Below are 21,521 nucleotides of genomic sequence, written 5' to 3' on the forward strand. Positions count from 1 at the left end.
AGCACAATGGAACTCACCCATGAGAACTCATCCATTTTTTTTAATTAAATGAGTAATCTGATGGGTTCCTTTACAGTTGTGCATTTTGATCAGCTTGATATTCCAATATTTGCTATTGTTAATGCAGCTGGGTCAAATGAGTACAGACCCAGAATAATATTTCCAATTGCCAAAAACATAGCATGGAAACAGACTAGAAACATATTTGATTAAAAAATTCAAGACTATTTTTGAATCTAGTTACAACAAAATGTAGCTTGACATTTGCAGCACCCATTTATTACAGAAATCATTCATCACATCTGCATGTATAACTGTAGGGGAACAGAGGTGCGTTGATCAGGAAATCACAGAACACAAGTTTCTTTGTCAGCAAATTGAAAGCAACCAACTTTAACCTGCTTTTTCATCATGACTGACTAAAACTAAAATTGTATTGAGATAATCACAAACATTTTATACCAATATCTCTCTTACGGAGTTGTGCAGAAGAATGAAGGCTGAATATGGTGGTATTCAATTCAAGCTAAACCTATAGGTAAGGACTTATACAGATGAAGACAGTGGAACTCGGAATGCAAATGGGTGACAAGATAGAAAAAGGGTGTGGTGGGGAAGAGAAAGGATGACTGGAGGAGGACCAGGCAAGCTTACAAATGGATACAAACAGACTATACTGGATTTTAACTTGACAACATGCTGGCAGCAAGGCCACCTGGTAGTTTTATTTAAACAAGTCATTGTAGTAAGTGTGATGATGACACATATAAGGAAAAGAACCTTGAGAAAATCAAGCTGAAGCTGTATCCCAGTGTTTGAATAGATGATGTAACTGGACTAAAGGGTTCCCCACGTCACTCTTACTCAGGTCAGTACCTTCCCTCTCTAATTTGCCAAGGGGTACTGGGAAATGTTTGCATTTTCTCCAATAAACTTTGGCTTAAAAATCTAAAGCATTTTCATCCTCTGAAGCTCAGTCACTCCTGGGTTTCCTTGACAGTCTTTTCGCCTCCTGACAGCAGACTGTTTACGTTCAGACAAACAATCCCCTCTCCGACTCAAGTTTTGTTCTTTAGATTCCCTCCCTCCCATGTCTGTTGCTCAAATAATCACAGTTGCATATTCCCACCCACTTCACAAGCTGTCCAAACATTCGTACTTTTGGCATTGAGGTTTGATACAGAGTCTCACATCCACTCTTGTGAACAGCACATTTATTTCAATGCATGGTACACTCCAAATTTATTGTCTTCTGTGCACATTAGTACCTTTAAAGCAAAAATTGATTTGGTGTGGGAGTGGTGTGGTGGGAAGGAGAGGAGAGATGTTTCTACACGGACAGAAATGTGCAGTGGGCAGCATGCTGCAAAATTTAAATAGTGCATCTGAGGACAAAACACTGTTGTACGTTTAAGCTGAATGACAACAAGGACTTTGGACCATATCTAACATTGTCCGAGAAACATATTAAAGACTTCTTAAAAGAAAGAAAGTGTTGATTGGGCTACAGTTGGTGATGACCAAAGAGCTGAGGGTGGGGATTTTGAGCAAATTTGAGATTTATGAAACAGTGCTTGAGAACAGGGAAATAATTATAATATTAAATGGCATGTTGGCCAGAAAGACTAGATGATGTAGTTGAATAAGCAGCTTTTACAGAAGAGGTGCATTTGATGGGGCAAAAGTCATCTTCGTACATTTAAAGCAATTCACATACAATATATAAAATGAAGTGAAATGTGAAAACAAATTTTAATCCAATCAAAGCAGTTCGCACATTAGACAGTGAACATAAATATAAACACATTTTTTTCTTACCTCAACATTCTAAGAAACAAATTTTACAATAATAAAACTAATTGCATTTTTATGGTGGCTTTAATAAAGTAACATGTCCCAAGACACTGCATAGCAGTGATGTCAAATAAAATACAAATGGAGGAATTCACACTTCCCATCTGCCATGATTCTACTCACTTTACCATTCTGTCTATGTTGCTTTGAAGCCCATGGCTATCTCATCACAATCTCTAATATTGTGATGGCAAACATTATTATACATCGTTTGCATGTTTTAACTGACCTGATATATTGAATTGCTACTTTCTCCTCAAGTGTAATAAATTTAAAACCTATGAATGAAGGCAAGTTCCAAATTTCATCTACAAGCTTAAAAATTCAGCTTCCAACACTTATTTCTGATAAATAATAAAAACAGCAACAAACTCAAAAATGAACAAAGGGAGCATTACTGCAAATCATTCAGCAATCTGAGAACACCTATCACCGTCCCCCTTTGCCAGGAGAATAGTGGAAACCTTGCATACGTAGCTTAAAGAAAGTTTCCGTTGATATTCTGCCAAGTTAAGGTGGTTACACAGAACAAAGAACAGTACAGCGCAAGGGCAGGTCCCTCAACCCACCATGTCTGTGCCAATCTTGATGCCATTCTAAACTAATCCCAAAGGCCTGCTCATGGTTCGTATTCCTCTTTTCACCGCCTGTTCACCTTAAATATTGCTATAGACTCTGCTTTTACCACCTTCCTTGACAGCGTGTTCCAGGCACCTACCACCCTGTGTAATAAACTTGCCTCGCACATCTCCTTTAAACTTTTTCCCTCTGAACTTGAATCTATGCCCCCGAGGGCAGGTTTGTCCAACCTCTCCTGATAGCTAATGCATTCCAATCTGGGCAACATCCTGGTAAATCACTTTTGCATTTTCCCCAAAAACCTACACATCCTTCCTGTGGTGTGATGACCAGAATTGCACACAATACTCCAAATATGGCTTAACTAAAGCCTTATACAGTTGCAACATAACTTTCTAACTTTTATACTTAATGCCCCAACCAATGAAGGCAAGCAAGTCTTACGTCTTCTTGAACATCTTATCTAATTGTGTTAATAAATGTGGAGCTGGCCAAACACAGCAGGTCAGATGGCAGAGGAGCAGGAAAGTCCACGTTTTGGGCCAAAACCCTTCGTCTTGGGCCAAAACCTGTCGTCAGGACTCCTATTGGCTGACCTGCTGGCTTCAAGCATCTACAGTCCTCACTGTCTCCTTATCCACTAGTGTTGGCATTTTCAGGGAACTTTGGACTAGCATTCCAAGATCTCTCTGTATACCAATGCTCCTAAGAGTCTTACCATTTAATGTAGATTGGAAAAGCCCTCAATAAAATTCTTGGTGTCACTCTCTTCTCAGTGAATGGCTGATAATCACATCACATCACATTGTTGTTCCACCTCCACCAATGAATATTCATTCATTATTCCGAGATAGTGGCATTGATTTTATCATGTCTTATAGGCAAAGGCAAGGTGTAGAAGTGCATTTTTGGTGCTGCAATATGCAGCCCAGGGAAGTGTAACTTGGAATGTGCTACCTAATTTTTAGTAAATTAAGTAGTTAGAGACGAGTCAGGAGAACAACCTTCAGCAGGGTAGGTCCATTGGTTCCCCCTGGAAGACTGGAGGAGATATCCAGTTCCTGATGGCCCACAAGGAACAAACAAAGAAGAACAGGACAGCATAGGAACACGCCCTTTGGCCCACCTTGACTGTACGAACACTTGGTGCCTTTTGCCTCTATGTAGTCCATATTCCCCCTATTCCCTTCCTAATCATGTACCTGTCAAGATACTTCCTAAACGTTGCTATTACATCCGCCTCCACCACCTCCTCTGGCAGCACATTCCAGGCACATACCCTCTGTGTAAAAAAACTTGCCACTCACCTCCTTTAAACTTACCCCCTTTTATCTTAACCCTATGTCCTCCAGTAATTGACATTTCTACCCTGGGAAAAAGACTCTGACCATCCATTCTATCTGTGCCTCTCATAATTTTGTGAACTTCTATCAGGCTGCTCTTCATCCTTCAATATTCAAGTAAAAACAAACCAAGTTTGTCCAATCTCTCCTCATAGCTAATATCCTCCAAACCAGGCAACATCCTGGTAAAACGTTTCTGTACCCTCACCAAAGTTTCCACATCCTCCTGGTGGTGTGGCGACCAGAACTGTACACAATATTCCAAATGTGGCCTAAAGTTCTACTCAGTTGCAACATAACTAATTTTTTGTACTCTATGCTCCAACCGATGAAGACAAGCATGCCATATGCCTTCTTGACAACCCTATCCACTTGTGTTGCCGCTTTTAGTGAAACCGTGGACCTGTACATTTAGATCTCTCTGTAATTTGATGCCACTGAGGTTCTGCTATTTACTGTATAATTCCCACCTGAATTAGATCTTTTAAATGCATTACCTCACAGTTGTTCAGAATAAACTCCATCTATTATTTCTCCACTCAAGTCTCCAGCCAATCTATATCTTGCTGTATACACTGGTAATCCTCCTCACTATGTGGAGATCCTTCAATCTTTGTGTCACCTGCAAACTTGCACATCAGGCCACCTACATTCTCCTCCAAATCATTTATATGTATAAAACAACAGTAGTCCCAAAACCGATCCGTGCAGAACATCACTGGTTTACATCTCCAGTCAGAAAAACACCCTTCCATCACAACTCCCTGAAGTCAGGGACAACAAGGTGCAGAGCTGGATGAACACAGCAGGCCAAGCAGCATCATAGGAGCAGAAAGGCTGACGTTTCTGGCCTAGACCCTTCATCCCTGAAGTCAATTCTGTATCCATCTTACCAGCTCAACATGGATCCCATGAGACTTCAAATTTTGAATCAGCCTGCTATGAGATACCTTGTCAAAGGCCATGCTTAAAGTTTGTGTAGACAACATCCACTGTATTGCCATCATTAGTTACCTTTCTCATTTCCTCAAAGAACTCAATCAAGTTTGAGACATGACCTTCCCCACACAAAGTCCATATTTTTCTAAATGCGAGTAAATCCTATCCCTAAGGATCTTCTCCAATAATTTCCCTACCACTGACGCAAGGCTCACCGACCTGTAATTTCCCAGATTATCCCCATTGCCCTTCTTAAACAAAGGGCCAATGTGGGCTATTCTCCAGTCCTCTGGGAGCTCTCCTATAACTAAAGAAGGTACAAAGGTTTCATACAAGGCCCCGGCAATTTCTTCACCTGCTTCCTTCAGCATGCTGGGATAGAATCCATCAGGTCCTGAGGATTTCGCTATTTTAATGCTTTTCAAAACCACCCAACATCATCTCTGTTTTTAGAATCAATATGCCCTAGAATAATCATCATACCTCTCCCAAGTCTTACCATCCAACACGTCCTTCTCCTTTATGAATACTGATGCAAGACCTCACCCACTTCCTCTGGCTCCATGCATATATTTCCTCCTTTGTCCTTGAGTGGGCCTTCCTTTTCCCTAGGTATCCTCTTGCTGCTTATATATGTATAAAAAACCTTGGTATTTTCTTTGAACCTGTTTGCCAAAGATATTTCATGGCTCTTTTCAGCCCTCCTAAGACCTTGTTTGAGGTCGTTCCTGCTACATTTGCATTCTTCGAGGGCTCTGTCTGGTCAGCTTCTTAAACCATATGTATGCCTCCTTCTTCTTCTTGACTAAGCTCTCAATTTCTCTCATCATCCAAGGTTCCTGAATCTTGTCATCCTTATCCTTCATTTTCACAAAAGCATGCTGGGTCTGAACTCTAATCAACTGGCCTTTAAATGATTCCCGCATGCCAGATGTGGATTTACCCTTTAACAGCTGCCCCGAATCTAAATTCCCCAGTTCCTGACTAAATAGTCAGCTTCCCCCCCAGTTTAATATTTTCACCTAAGGACGACTCTCAATATTATTCAAAAGTAACTTAAAACTTATAGAATTATTGTCACTGCTCCCAAAATGAAACTTCAATCATCTGGCCAATACCAGGTCTTGTATGTCCACTTCCCTAACTACACTAGTGTCATATTGTTTCAAAAAAATCGTTCTGGACACACCAAACAAATCCCTCATGACACTATAGACTTCAGAGCTTTAACAATTGTTCACAGATTGAAAGAATGAACACAGATAAACTGTTACACACGGAAAGAAGCAGCAATAACTCTGTCTGGAATAAGCTATTAAGGGACAAGGACAAACTTAAACAGGAATTGAAATCAATTAGCCATGTCTGGGAAAAGGAGGAATGAAGGCTTATATGAACAAAACTGTTTTGACATCTGCTTGATAACTGACTACTCATGCCACAAGGATAATTGACTGTTCTGCAGAAGAATTTAAGGAGTTAACTGCAAGAAAGCTGTGTTCTCAAACAGATAGTCAATGCTAAATGTAACAAGGAATAGAGAAGTTACTGCTGATAAGAAGGCAAGCTGCAGATTTCATGGTTTCAAGAAGTGTAGTCAATAATTTGGATGAAAGAATCTAAAGATTCATAAATAGTATCACATCACAGATCAGAAGGATAAAAAAATCTGTATGAGGATCCAACACCAGAAGCCTTCATTAGCAAGCCTTCAAAGAACAACACCATACAAGGATCGAACCCTAGACACTTCCAGAGACAGACATTGTTGCTTGGAATCATAGCTAAATTCTACCACTCATCAAGATGAGTTGTGAGGCTTAACCAACCCGGGGGACTCTTATTCTGGTTGCTACATGTAATAGAGTTTAAATCATTATTTCAGTACTTGACTGTCTCTGAGATATCTTAATAAGTGGTGAGTTAAAGATAACTTGTGGTGATTTAACCACAACATCCCTATCCAAGCCCCAGACCTAAGGGAGCCCTAGTCATTACAGGGGAAGTTAAAAATCACAAACAACCCTGTTGTTTTTACATTTTCCCATAATCTATCCACATATTTGTTCCTCTATCAACCTCTGGTTTTTGGGAATCCTGTAATAGAATCCCATCACATGACTGCACCCTTCCTATTTCTGAGCTCTATCCATGTGGCCTTACTGGATGAGTCCTCCAAGGTGTCCTCCCTCAGTACAACTGTGATGTTGTCCCTTATCAGTAACAGAACTCCTTTACTTCTTGTATATCCCTCTCTATCTTGCCTGAAACGTTTAAATCCCAGAACTTTGAGCTGTCAGCCTTGTCCCTCACTCAACCAATCAAACCAAACAATAAATTATTTACTTTTCTGACTGACTTTTATATCACAGATCTGCCTGGCCCCAGGTTGAAATGACAAGGAAGCCACAATAGTTTCCCTGAGAGGCCTCAAGTTAAAACTGTAGTTAGACCCTAATGGCCTAATCAGAGAAAGACTTGCAAATTTAAGAAAGGACCCCAGTGTCCCATGGCTGGAGCATCACTGACCTGAAAAGAACAGAACACAAATATGATGCAAAAGGCAGTGACTTCTGAGTGTATGTAAATCACTGCAGTTATTTTGACTGCCCATTCGCCTAAATTCCACTGGGAAGGCAGCATTAAAATCTGCCCTCATTGTAGTACGTTCATACCTGTCTCATCAGTATCTTGATCCTCAAATGGAGCAACTGCCACTCCCATTTCCGTGCATTTCTTGCTATGAGCTTTAGACTTCATGTGCTTAGTCAAGTTTCCTTTGAAAGCAAATAAAATATCAGTCAGAGTAGCTTCTATGGGAGTCCACATTTAGCCTCATATTGAGCTATTGAAGTTGATCACTTAGTTATACATTCAAACAGTTCTGTAAACAGCGTTACTTCTTTTTAATGTCCATTTAATCAATAATCTAACAGCAAGGATCAGTATGAAAGCAAGAATGAAAAGCTCTGCATGAGCACTATTGGAATCATCAAAAAAGAACATCCTTATTAGGTAAATCATCAGTTCCACTTCCATTACAAAATCAAGATCAGGAACCACACTCAGTGCTGGACTCCAACAAGGTCATAAGACAAGCCAAGTCAGCAAACAGGGGTGAGGAGCCACCAAACTTTGGTTTTAAAAATAAGAAAGTTGAGGAAGGTAAGCAATGCCATACACTTTAGATCCTGTGTGAAATGATTCAAAACAGAAAATAGCAACAAATCTTCATTCTACAAAGTGGAGTTGGCCACGTTCCTTCTCATTCTGGCTTTGGAATATAGCTTCACATTGTTCTAACACGTTTTTGGGGCAATATTTTCCTTTTATAACTGCACATGCACACAAGTCATTTTGGGTAAGAGGGTAAAACAAACAAGTAGCAATAACCAGTTCTGACAAATTCATGCTTGAGTTCAATGATTGTTGGTCAGCTGAAAAATGTCACCTGCAGATGATAATGCAAAACAGGTCAACAGTTGTCAACATTCATTGTCTGTGGTCTCAAGTATAGAAAGGCTATTCTGATGTGGAAGTGGAAGCTGGAAGAGGAAAACACTGAAGACATCAGTACCCTGAAGTGAACAGCGAACAAACAGGAAAAGAAAAGAACATCACACAATTTAAAAGGCATCATTCTTAGTTCAGTGGTAGTACTCTTACCTGAGCAGAAAGCTAGTGATTTCAAATCCACAAGACATCCCATTGGACTATTTAAAGAACATCAGGGAAGGGGGCATGATTATTTTAAGTTACTTCACTGCATATAAACTAGATGCAGTGACCCAAAACTAGCAGATATGGAAGTTACTGTCCCATTCCCGTTCCTTATTGGGCTAACACAATCCTGAAAGAGGCCTACTGTTGAACAGTTGAGACATTCCTATTTGGCAGATTCCTTTTCATGCGAAAACTGGGGTTTTATGGTGCACGTACAACCAACTGCCATTTTGGGAGCAGTACACACAATGCATGCTCCACCCACCTTTTTACTGGTATATGGATCTCTAGTGCTACATAAATGTAGGCAATTCTCAACTCTCACAGATTGTTAAAATATTTTCTTGTAAGTTTTTCCATTCCTTCCACAAGATAACGGGTGATGGGCAACAAATGTAGCCTTGCTAACAAGAACCACAAATTAACCATTGATTGTAGGCTTTCTAATCCAGCTAATACAATCTAGGTCATTCAAGAGACCAGTCTCAAATTTTAAAATATTTCGTCTTTCTCTTGAAATTGAATGTTGTTGTGGATTTAGGAATGAGAAAGAAATAAAGAGAAGTCGACATCAGGACATTACATGTATTGGACATTTTGTATTTTTCATCTTTGGAGCTGTGACTTAGTGACACTAAGAGAAGGGATCACACAACAATTTCAGCCATCTGCAGAAAGGGTGTTGCATAAAGCATGTGAATAGAATTTAAGCATTATTATAAACTGCGGTGATTTAGGAGACAAAGTAAGCACCTAAAGCCATTGTACGCAGCATCAATTTACCTTTTGTTTTAAAGGAGAAGTTGCAGTAATTGCAGTGATAAGGTCGGAGGTCAGTATGGGTGCGAATATGTTTCCTCAGCATACTCGGCTTCTTGCAACGTATTCCACATTCTTCACAAATGTACTTTCCCCTTCCTCTGCCCCGAACATACACATATTCTTCATTTGATTTATATCTTTAAAAATAAAGAATAAAATTGGATTATAATTTGCCATTACTTTGGTCTTTCAGGTAACCAAACTATTTGTAAGTGTAACAGTATAGATGAAGACTGAAGTGGAATGAATACATCACACTCACACTTAAACTTGTGGGTAGATTTATCTCCCACCACAACAGAAATTAGTAAAATGCATGAAAGCACATCATACTTCACCAAAAACATGAGAAGTTTTGGTTTAAACGTTCGAGCTATGGGGTGTCTAAGCAATCTACTCTGAAGGAGCTAATTGGTAACACAAAATTTAAGTGAGACTCCATTCCTCATAGTTTGGAAGCTGTTTGCATTTAACATCAATCTCTCCTTTCCTCTGATTGGTCCATGCCCTTCTATTATTAGATGTGACTCCACAATTGGGCTGCACTTGTTGAACAGTCCTGCATGTACTAATAGCTATACTAAAAACAATTTATGAGAGGAGTTGAACTCATAATGTGGCTCATTTATGCTTGTTTAAAACAACATATATTCATACATTGTTACATTTTTTATTCGTTCGTGGGATTTGGGTATCACTGGCTAGGGCAGCATATATAGTCTGTCCTTAATTGCAGAAGGCAGTGGTGGTACATTCTTGAACTGCTAGAGGCCTTGGAGTGTAAGAATACCATCAATGCTGTTAGGAAGGCACAGCCAGGATTTTCAGCCAATGACAGTGAAGGAATGTCAATACAGTTCCAAGTCAGGAAGATGTGTGGCCTGAAGGGGTACTTATTGGTGATGGTGTCCGTACTCGTTTGCCGCCTTTGTCCTTCCAAGTGGAATGGGTCACAGGTTTGAGATGGTGTCCATACTCGTTTGCTGCCTTTGTCCTTCCAAGTGGAATAGGTCACAGGTTTGAAAGATACTATCAAAAGGAGCCTTGATGAGTTATTGTAAGCAGAAGCAATATGTTCAAGACTTTTTTGAATGACCTAGGATGCTATTGTTCCCTATTGCTTTGTCCACAGTAGCACCTTGGTGAATCAATCTACACCTTTTCTCCTGTTGTAGAAATTATTGTGATTGTTTGAAATTTAACATTTGTGTTTGTTCTAATGAACGCAAGGTTAAATGTTTCAGCAACATGCCTCTCTTTTCAGCAATACTCAGTACTTTGTCTCATTGCGTTTTAACTACCTCCCATATTTTCTGATTCCGAATCTCAGTTCTAACATTTTGCTAACAATGACACATCAGGTGAAACACAAGAGCAATATTCTGCAACACATTTATGGCAGCAGAGTGCTATCAACTAAAAGGAAACTCACAGCCAGACAAGTAAATCCTAGTAGAATTGTTGCTTTCAGCATATGCCCAATTTAGATGACAGCTAAAAATAACCATTTGGGACTACAGAACTTGAGCACTGCAGAAAAAAAGTTTAGTTGAAACTTTTCAGGGCAATTCAGAAGAATACTAATTTAAGGGGAAAACTAACATTTGAACTATACGAGAGAAGAATGCTAATTGGTTAGTAAGCAGACTGATTGGTGGAGTCTGCTCACCAACTTTAACTCAAAATAGATGACAGCCATTTGCCAGTTCATTTCTAAGGGCAATGCTTTGACCAGTCAGAGTCAACCTGCCTGGTTTAAAATTTAACCAAAGCCTGGCAGTTAACAATCATCAATAACTGGTGCATTCTCCATGGCAATGCCTGTTCCAATCAAGGTCCACAAGCATTCTCAACTCAAAGTAGAAATATTGTTTTTTTCTTAAATTGGTCTTCTTTGATATTGTCCTGAAGAGTGCAAGACGAAAAGTCTTTGTTTAACAATACCCTCAAGTACAATTAAGAAAGAACCCCAAAGCCTGATCATCATCTATCAAGCACATGTTAGTTTCATGATAGAATACATCACACTTGCCTGGATAAGTGCAGCTCCAACCGCACACAAGAAGCTTGGCAGCAATCAGAAAAAAAACAGCCCACTTGAGGGGCACAATATCTACAAACTTCCACTCCTTGCACCACTGACACTCAGTAGCAGTGAGTTCTATCTCGGAGACACACTGCAGAAATTCACCAAGGCTTTTTAGACAGCACCTTTCAGTCTTGTGACCACTGCCATCTAGAAGGATACATGGGAACACTGTCATCTGCATGTTCCTCCCTAAGCCAATCAACATCCTGACTTGGAAATATACCACTGTTCCTTCAGTGTTACTGCATCAAATTCTTGAAATTCCCACTTTAACAGCATTGTGGACTGCAGCAGTTCAAGAAGGCAGCTTACCTCCATCTTCTCAAGAGCAAATAACGGAGGTTCAGACAGTGAAGCCACATTCCATGAATGAATTTAAAAGAAAATGCAAGTTACTTTGCCACTCTACAAATCCTTTCTTTAAAAATTAGTTTAAGGAAAAGGGTTTTAAATATCAACTTGCCCCCCATCGAAGATCCTGATTCGCCTTGGTTCAATTACAGCATGCTCTTTATCGGGATCACCAACTTCTTGATGTTCACACTTGTCCTTACTGTTAGGTTCACTGATTGCAACTGTTTGAATGCTCAGGGCCTGTCCAAAACAAATAATCTATTTAACAGTAGCTGTGGAAGATAAGTACACGTTCCAGATAAAAACAATAATATGAGTTTTAAATTGAATAATTATTAAATTATGGTTGATTTTTGTATTAGCTTTGAGATGAAGGAGCAAAGGTCAAAAACAAATATTTTGCAGCAACTTTGAAAGAATAAGAAATAAATTAACCACAGTAAATTGAGTTGGCTTGTGAATTGACAAACCTAAGGACAAAGAGAAGGAAGTATTCAAATAAGTATTTGGTACATGAAGGCAGAGCAGTGGACGTGGTCTACATGGACGGCAGAAAGGCGTTCAACAAGGTTCCACATGGTGGACTGGTTAGCAAGGTTAAATCACATGGAACCAAGGACAGCTAGCCATTTGGATAGAAAATTGGCTTGAAGATAGGAGACAGGGCGATGTTGGAGGGCTGTTTTTCAAACTGGATGCCCGTGATCAGCAGTGTGCTGCAAAGATTGGTGCTGGTCCACTGCTTTTTGTCATTTATCTCAATGATTTGGATGTGAATATATAAGGAATGGTTTGTAGGTTTGCAGATGACATCAAAATTGGTGGTGTAGTGGACAGTGAAGAAGGTTATCTCACAGTACAACGGGACCTTGATCAGATGGGCCAATGGGCCGAGGAGTGGCAAAGGGAGTTTAATTTAGATAAATGTGAAATGTTGCATTTTGGAAAGGCAAATCAAGGCAGGACTTATACACTCAATGAAAGGGTCCCAGGGAGCATTGCCAAACAAGGAGATTTTGAGTTGTAGGTTCACAGTTCCTTGAAGGAGGAGTCACAGGTAGACAGGGTAGTGAAGACGACACTTGGTGTACTTGCCTTAATTGGTCAGTGCACGGAGTATAGGATTTGGATGTCATGGTGCCGATTTACAGGACATAGTATTCCAAAAGTGGCCTAAACAATGTTCAATTCTGGTCTCCCTGATATAGGAAAGATATTGGGAAACTTGAAAGAGTGTAGAAAAGATTTATAAAGAATGTTGCTGGAGTTGGAGGGTTTGAGTTATAGGTAGAAGCTGTTTTTCCTGCAGCATTGGAGGCTGAGGGGTGACCTCAGAGGTTCATAAAATAATGAGGGCCATAGATAGGGTGAATAGTCAAGGTCTTTTTCCCAGCGTAGGAAAGTCCAAAATTAAAGGGCATAGGTTTAAGGTGAGGAGGGAGAGATACGAAAGGGTCAATATTTTCATGTGGAGGGTGGTGCATGTATGGAATAAGTTGCCAGAGGAAGTGGTGAAGAATGGAACAATTACAATATTTAAAAGGCATCTGGAATGGGTACATGACTAGGAAGAGTTTAGAAGGATTTGCCATGCCACAAAATGGGACTGGATTAATTTAGGATATCTGCTTGACATGGATGAGTTGGACTGAAGGGTCTGTTTCTGTGCTGTACCACTCTATGAAGGCACTGATTGCAGGATAGGCTGTTTCAAACAGAAGCTAACTCTGAATGTAACAAGGGCCGGGGGTAGCTACTTCTGATAAGAAGGCAAGTTACAGACTTGAGTTCTCCAGAAGTGTAATCAATGTTGGGGATAAGGAATTATGAATCATTATTGATGTCACACCACAAACTTGAAAGAGAGAAAATTGTATAAGAATCCAACAGCAGAACTTCAAAGAATAACACCGCACAAGGACTGAACCCTGGACATTGGCATCCAGGCTAGATCCCACCATGGGTAATACCCAAGTTGAGTTGTGAGGCTTAACTTGCTTACAGTGTGGAAACAGGCCCTTCGGCCCAACAAGTCCACACCGAACCTCAGAATCCCACCCAGATCCATCCCCCGATAACCCACCTAATCTACACCTCCCTGAACACTACTTGCAATTTAGCATGGCCAATCCACCTAACCTGCACATCTTTGGACTGTGGGAGGAAACCCACACTGACACGGGGAGTGTGCGCAAACTCCACACAGACAGTCGCCTGAGGCTGGAATCGAACCTGGGTCCCTGGCGCTGTGAGGCAGCAGTGCTAACCACTGTGCCACCATACCGCCCAACTTGAGAGGTCTTATTTTGGTTGCTACATACAATAAAGTTTAAATCATTGTTTTAGTACTTGACTGTGAGATTTCTGAATAAGTAGCTGAATTAAAGGTAACTATGGTGTTTTACCCACAATACTAAGAAGCCCAGAGAAACCTGGATGTCAAAGGATATTGGATATGGAAAAAAATAAAACTTATGGTGGATGCTGAAAGCTGAAAACAGGAGATGCCTGAGTGGAGTATAGAAAATGCAACGGTTGCTTTATAAAAGAAATTAGGGGAAAGACGAAGGGACATGAAAAAACACTAGCAGATAACATTAAGGAGTTTTATCATTATATTAAGGACCGGAAGATAACCAGCAAAAGAGTAGGGCCCATTAGAGACTAAAAGTGGCAATCTGTATTCGTCGCTGGAAGGCAAAGCTTAAGTTTTAAATGAGTATTTTGCATTTGTATTTTCTATAGAGAAGGACGATGTGGGTATACAAATCAGGAAGGAGGAATTTAATATACTTAAATAAACTAACATTAAGAAAGGGGAGGTATATAGCAGTTATAGCAGGCTTGAAAGTGAACAAATCATCAGGACAAGGTGAATTGTATCCCAAACTGCTGTGGGAGGCAAGGGAGAAGATTGCTGAGGGTCTGACATTAATTTCAAATTCTCTCTGACCACAGTAGAGGTACCAGAGGACTGGAGGACAACTATTGTATACCATTACTCAGTTACGAGTGGTGTACCACAAGGATCTGTCCTGGGTCCTCTTCGATTTGTGATTTTTGTAAATGATTTGAATGAAGGAGTGGAAGGGTGGATTAGCAAGTTCGCGGACGATACGAAGGTGGGTCGCGTTGTGGACAGTACGGAGAGCTGTTTTAGGTTACAAAGGGACATTGATAGGATGCACAGCTGGGCTGAGACGTGGCAGATGGAGTTTAACCCTGAAAAGTGAGAGGTGATTCATTTTGGAAGGACAAACTTGAAAGCAGAATACAGGGTTAACGGAAAGATTCTTGGCAGTGTGGAGGAGCAAAGGGATCTTGGGGTTCATGATCACAGTTCCCTCAAAGCTGCCAGCCAGGTGGATAGAGTTGTTAAGAAGGCGTATGGTCTGTTAGCTTTCATTAATAGAGGGATCAAGTTCAAGAGCTGTGAAGTTATGCTCCAGCTATACAAAAACCTGGTTTGGCCACATCTGGAGCATTGTGTCCAGTTCTGGTCGCCTCATTACAGGAAAGATGTGGAGGTGTTGGAAAAGGTGCAGAGGAGATTTACCAGGATGTTGCCTGGAATGGAGGGAAGGTCTTAGGAGGAAAGGTTGAGAGAGCGAGGGCTTTTCTCTTTAGAACGACGAAGGATGAGAGGTGACTTGATAGAGGTATAGATAGAGTGGACAGCCAGAGATTTTTTCCTAGGGTGGAAGTAGCTATTACGAGGGGGCATAGTTTTAAAGTGAGTGGAGGTAGATATCGGGGAGACGTCAGAGGTAGGTTCGTTACTCAGAGTGGTAGGGGCGTGTAATGCATTGCCGGAGAGGGTAGTGGAGTCGGCCTCATTAGGGGCATTTAAGCGGCTATTAGATGGGCATATTGATGATAGTATAAGGTAGGGGTGGAGGTTAGATAGACTTTAGGATTAGGGTAAAAGCTCAGCACAACATCATGGGCCAAAAGGGCCTGTACTGTTCTATGTTCTATTATTTACGAAGGGTGATAGGTATAGACTGGAAACTACAGGCCATGAATCTAACATCTGTATTAGAGAAACTACTGGAAAACATTCTGAGGCGCAGAATTAATCATCATTTTGACATGCAAAGATTAAATCAAGGACAATCAGCATGGCTTTGTAAGGAGAATATCATGTCCAACAAACCTGATTATATTTTTCAAGGACATGATTAGGTATGTAGATGAGGGTAATGCACTTGGTGTATAACAGACTTTCAGCAAGGCTTTCGACAGTCTGGCAGACTGGTTAAGACGCTAAGAACTCATGGCATCCCAGGTAATTTGTCAATCCAAAATTAGCTAAATTACAGGAAGCAGAAGGTGATGGTCAAAGGGTCTTTTTGTGAGTGTAAGCCTGAGTCCAGTACCATATCATGGGATTCAATGCTGTGTCCTTTGTTGAGTATATTAAAATTCTATATATGAATACAAGAGGTATGATCACTAAGTTTGCAGATGATACAAAATTGACATTGTGGTAAATACAGGAGGAATGCCATACACTACATGATAATATAGAGGGCTGAATTGTGGCAAATGCAATTTAATCTTGAAAAGTGTGAGGTGATGCATGTTGGGTGGATTAACAAAAAAAGGGAGTGCACATTGAATAGGAGAATTGTAGCAAGTACAGAGGGTTCCAGGGACCTTGGTGTGCATGTCCATTGATCCTTGAAGGCAGCAGAGCAGTTAGATAAATGGATAAGAAGGATACTTGCCTTTGTTAGTTGAGACACTGAATTACAAGAGCAAGGCGGTCATGATAGCTCTGTGTATAACATCAGTTAGACCACAGCTGAAGTACTGTGTGCAGTTCTGATTGCCATACCATAGAAAGGATGTGATTGCACTCCATGCAGAAGAGATTGAACCAGGATGTTGTGTGGGCTGGAGAGATTCAGCTATGAAAAGGCTAGACAACCTTGGGTTATTTTCCTTAGAGTAGGGAATACTGAGGGAGGAATCTGAATGAAGTGTGCAACATTCTGAGGAGCACAGACCAGGTAAACAGAACAAAAAATTCCCCCAGTACAGTGGTCAAACACCAGGCAGCACAGTTTTAAGGTAAGGAGCAGGAGGTATTTTCCACCTTGAGGGTCATGAGTATCTGGAATTCATTGTCTAAAAGGGTGGTTGAGGCAGGAAGCATGAAAACAAAGAAATATTTATATGAACACTTGTAACACCATAGTATACAAGATTACTGGCAAATGCTGGAAAATAAGATTAGAATAGGCGGACGTTTGATGACTTGCATGGGCATAATGGCCCAGAGGGCCTTTTTCTGTGCTGTAAAAGTCTGTGACTCTAAGTTCCTCTACATTTCACCTATAAGGTTGTATCAGTTGCCAGATGATAGTGACTTATGACGAGAAAGGTTTCGTTGTCAACTATTGATAACTTAATGATATGTTAGTGAACACAAGCAGTTCTAGTATCCTGACCAGTTAACAGATTTGGTATGTGGACATGGCAGTTAGATATACTCTCTCTCAGGGTCTTCGTTCCTTTATTCTGCTTACAATAATGGTAACAGTCATAGAGTCACAGAGATATACAGCACGGAAACAGACCCTTCAGTCCAACTTGCCAACCAGGTATCCTATATAAATCCCCTCCCATTTGCCAGCATTTGGCCCATATCCCTCTAAACCTATTCATTTATCCATCCAGATGCATTTTAAATGTGGTAATTGTACCAACCTCCACCACTTCCTCTGACAGCTCATTCTATATACACCACCCACTGCACGAAAAAAAAATTGTCCTTTAGGTCCCCTATACATCTTACCCCTCTCATTTTAAACCTATGGCCTCTAGTTTTGGACTCCCCCACCTTAGGGAAAAAACCCTGTCTATTTACCCTATCCATGCCCCTCATGATTTTATAAACCTCTATAAAGGTCACCCCTCAGCCTCTGACGCTCCAGGGAAAATAGCCCCAGCCTTTTCAACCTCTCCCTACAGCTCAAACCCTCCAAACCTGGCAACATCCTTGTAAATCTTTTCCGAATCCTTTCAAGTTTCACAACATCTTTCCTATAGGAGGGAGACCAGAATTGCACGCAATGCTCCAAAAGTAGCCAAACCAATGTCCTGCACAGTTGCAACATGACCTCCCAACTCCTATACTCAATGCACTGACCAATAAAGGCAAGCATATCAAATGCCTTCTTCACTATCCTATCTACCTGCGACACCACTTTCAAGGAACTGTGAACCTACACTCCAAGGTCTATTTGTTCAGCAACACCCCCCAGGACCTTATGACTAAGTTTATAAGTCCTGCCTTGATTTGCCTTTCCAAAATGCAGCACCTCACATTTATCGAAATTAAACTCGGTCAGGTCAACTTTTTGCCCTGGTCCCTGTACATGGATGACATCACTGTTCTCTGCTTGGATCTGCTGTCAGTGTGCAGATTCATGAGCATCTGAGGCCAGTTTGAACTGGCCTCAGGCGCCAAGGTGAATCGAGGCAAGAGCGGGGCTATGCTCTTTGGGAACTGGGCCGACCGATTCTTTATACCCTTCACCATCAGGACAGATTATCTGAAGGTGCTAGGTATATGATTTGGAGGGACTGAGGCATGCACCAAAACTTGGGAGGAGCGTATTGTGAAGGTGAGGCAGAAACTGGTCTTTTGGGAGCACTGCTCCCTCTCCATTGCAAGTAAAAACCTACTCATCAGGTGTGAGCTACTCTCGGTGTTGCTGTATGTGGTGCAGGTCTGGTCTATTCCCCGAGCCATCTTCCACTTTATCTGGAGGTCAAAGATAGACTATGTATAAAGCTCGCGATAAAGCGGGGTAAGAACATACCCAATGCCGCGCTCATCCTGATGGCCACCATTGTGTGCTGCTGTATCAAACCGTGCGTAGACCCTTGGTACACAAACACCAAGTTTCAGTACATACTGAGGTTCTACCTGTCCTTGATATTACAAAGCATAGGTCTGGCCTCGCTGCCGCGGAATGCTCCAAGTAGTTGGACCGTTCTGTATCCTTCATGGAAATACCTTTGACCACAAGTCCATCAGAAAGTGTTCAGCACATAAACCTCAAACTAAACATTTAACTGCCACCAATCTTACAAAGATAAGTAGTTTAGAACATCTTAGATGCTTTATTGTATACCTCTAAAGAACCAAGCCAAAAATAAACTTCAATTTTACACTTCCCTTAAGGAAACACTACTTCAGGAAAAATTGCAAAAAAAAAAACTCATAAAACGAGGTAAGACATTAAAGTAGGAGAAATATGCCTCTTTGCAGCACCACACTGTACTGAGCTTTAACCATAACATGATACCTGCCTGGAATTTTTAGGGTGAAATTTATTTTTAAATGGTCGCACAAGGTGAGCAATATGAAAATAGCAGCTAGAAGTTAACTTTCATATTAGGAACACAAGACTAAAGCAATCCATAACAGATTACTGAAAGAAAATAACCTAGTCACAATTAATGTATTGGAAGTAGCAGTTTCTGCAGAACTAGCAGCCAAGGAAGCTCAACAGCTAAGTTTCAGTCTGAGAGTGAAAAAAGCAAACTCAAAATTGCCATCGGTGTGGAAAAACAGGCAATGCAGCAGTAAATTGCTTGTATAAAGCTGTACACAGAAACTACACCAAAAGAAGGGCATATAGAATGGTTGTGTTTGAGGAAGAAACATGAACAATATAAAGCAAAGTACAGAAACCAAACACTTGGAAAAGAAATCTGCAAGGTACAAAAATGGCATGAGAAAAAGCCTAGACTCAACTCTGAACAGGAGCTGTTATTAAACATTAGCCATTGCTGGTGACACCAACCAATGCTGGTCACTCACTAATTGAATGGAAAACTGCTGAGAAGGTAGTCAACATTGGAGTGGCGGCTTCATTAATACCTGAAAGTTTGTATCAGGAGTAGCTGAATCACACTCAGTTGCAACCCTGAAAACTTGTACTAAGAACATACACAGGCAAAGTGGTGTCTATGAGTTTGTATCAATGCAAGTGTTCAATTATATGGCCAGTATGAAGATTTGTCCTAAATAAAAACTGAAAGAACTGCAGATGCTGTAAATCAGAATCAAAAGTAGAAGTTGCTGGAAAAGCTCAGCAGGTCTGGCAACAACTGTGAACAGAAGGCAGAGTTAATGTTTCAGGTCCGGTAACCCTTCCTCAAAACGGTGTTGAAGATTTGTCCTCACGGGTTATCAAAGGAAGTTTTCCAGCTTTACTGGGAAGAACATGGCTGGAGAAAATCAAACTCAGCAATATCAGACTCTGAGACTGATCCATCACAAATTGCAAAGAAACATGCTATTATTTTCAATGAGGATCTGGGAAGCATGGAAAAGATCTCTGCCAAACTGAAAAGCAAGAATGAGAATCAAGGAAAACGCTGCAAGGCAAAATCAGTGTCTTATGTAATCAGAGCACAGGCCGACGCAGAATTAGAGAAGGTCATTAAGACGGGCATCCTTGATCCTGTACATTCGTGATTCCACCACACCTATTGTACCAGTGGTGAAGAAGGATGGAACAGTATGCATCTGCAGTGATTTTAAGGTCACTATTAATCCAGTACAGTATGCTGAGCAATATCTTTTGCCTTTAATCAAGGGCTTATTTGCTGGACTACTCGGAGATCAGCTTTTCAGTAAAATTAGTCACGCCTATCTTCAGATGACTATAGATCCTGAATCACAGAAGTACCTGACAATTATAATACAAACTATTCAAATACAACAGACTTCTATTTGGAATCACATCTGCACCTGCATTATTCCAATGTGTCCTGGATCAAGTTTTAAGTGGATCAGAAGAAGTTCAGTGTTACCTCTATGATATTTTAGTCAAGGGGAGAAACAAAGAGTATCATCACAACTTAGATGCTAAGACAGACTTGCAAGTCACGGCCTAAGAACAAGGAAAGACAAATATGAATTTTTAAATATTCCATCAAAAATTTAGGCCATGTCATTGATGCTAAAAGACTACATGAGTCATGTTCAAAAGTAAGTCGTAACTGAGGCACCAGCACCTAAAAACATAAGCCAACTACAGTAATTTTTGGGCTTGCTGTGGCAGATTTGTCTCAAAATTTGCAACCATTCCTAATCCATAGCACAATTTATTATGCCAAAGCAATAACTAGAAATGAAATGAGCCTTTACATAAGCCAAAAGAGGCTTTATTAAAGTCAGAAGTCCTGACCCATTTTGACCCAAAATTACCATTGCAACTAGCATGCGATAGATCACCACACATAGTGGGAACAGTTTTTTTCTCACATATTACCTAATGGTGAAGAGATACCAGTGGCTTTTGCATCAAGATTGTCAAACAAGGCAGAAATGAATTATGCACAGGTAGAGAAAGAAGCTCTAGGAATCATTTTTGGCATGAGATAATTGCACCAATATCTTTATAACCATTCTAACAAACACCAGACCACTGACCACAATATTTGGGACAGATAAACAAATATCTTTTCTAGCAGTAAGCCATATGTGAATGTGGGGTCTTGCTGCTATTAGCTCACACTATTACACTAGAAATGATCCTCTACTTTCATGGCAAGATCACAGGGACAACGCTGGTACTAAAGCCATATTGTCACACGGAAGCTGGAACTATCTATCTGTGCAAGTAGGATGTCTTACGTGGAACGAGGGTTTTCCACAACAGTTAAGAAAACGTGTGTTAAATCAACTACACAAAGGTCACTATGGCATTTTCAGAAAGCCATTTTTGGTGACCAGGGCACAATTCAGAAATTGAGAAGAAGGTAGGAATATGTACAGTGAGCACAGCAGT

The 21,521-nt window shown here is 40.6% G+C and overlaps 2 protein-coding genes across 2 annotated transcripts in view; one reads left to right on the top strand and one right to left on the bottom strand.

The window, feature by feature from the left end:
* LOC109927112 (glial cells missing transcription factor 2) overlaps window positions 1-21,521 on the top strand; it is a 1,179,481-nt gene that overhangs the window by 1,037,745 nt on the left and 120,215 nt on the right. The window lies entirely within an intron of this gene.
* hivep1 (HIVEP zinc finger 1) overlaps window positions 1-21,521 on the bottom strand; it is an 87,353-nt gene that overhangs the window by 50,639 nt on the left and 15,193 nt on the right. The window contains exons 2-4 of the mRNA XM_048614452.1: window positions 11,813-11,943; window positions 9,222-9,397; window positions 7,391-7,492 (exon numbers count right to left, since the gene is read on the bottom strand). Coding sequence (XP_048470409.1) covers window positions 7,391-7,492; window positions 9,222-9,397; window positions 11,813-11,943 — 409 coding nt within the window. The remainder of the gene's footprint in view (window positions 1-7,390; window positions 7,493-9,221; window positions 9,398-11,812; window positions 11,944-21,521) is intronic.

The sequence above is a fragment of the Rhincodon typus genome, chromosome 2, assembly GCF_021869965.1.
Source record: "Rhincodon typus isolate 14 chromosome 2, sRhiTyp1.1, whole genome shotgun sequence".
Lineage (NCBI taxonomy): Eukaryota > Metazoa > Chordata > Chondrichthyes > Orectolobiformes > Rhincodontidae > Rhincodon > Rhincodon typus.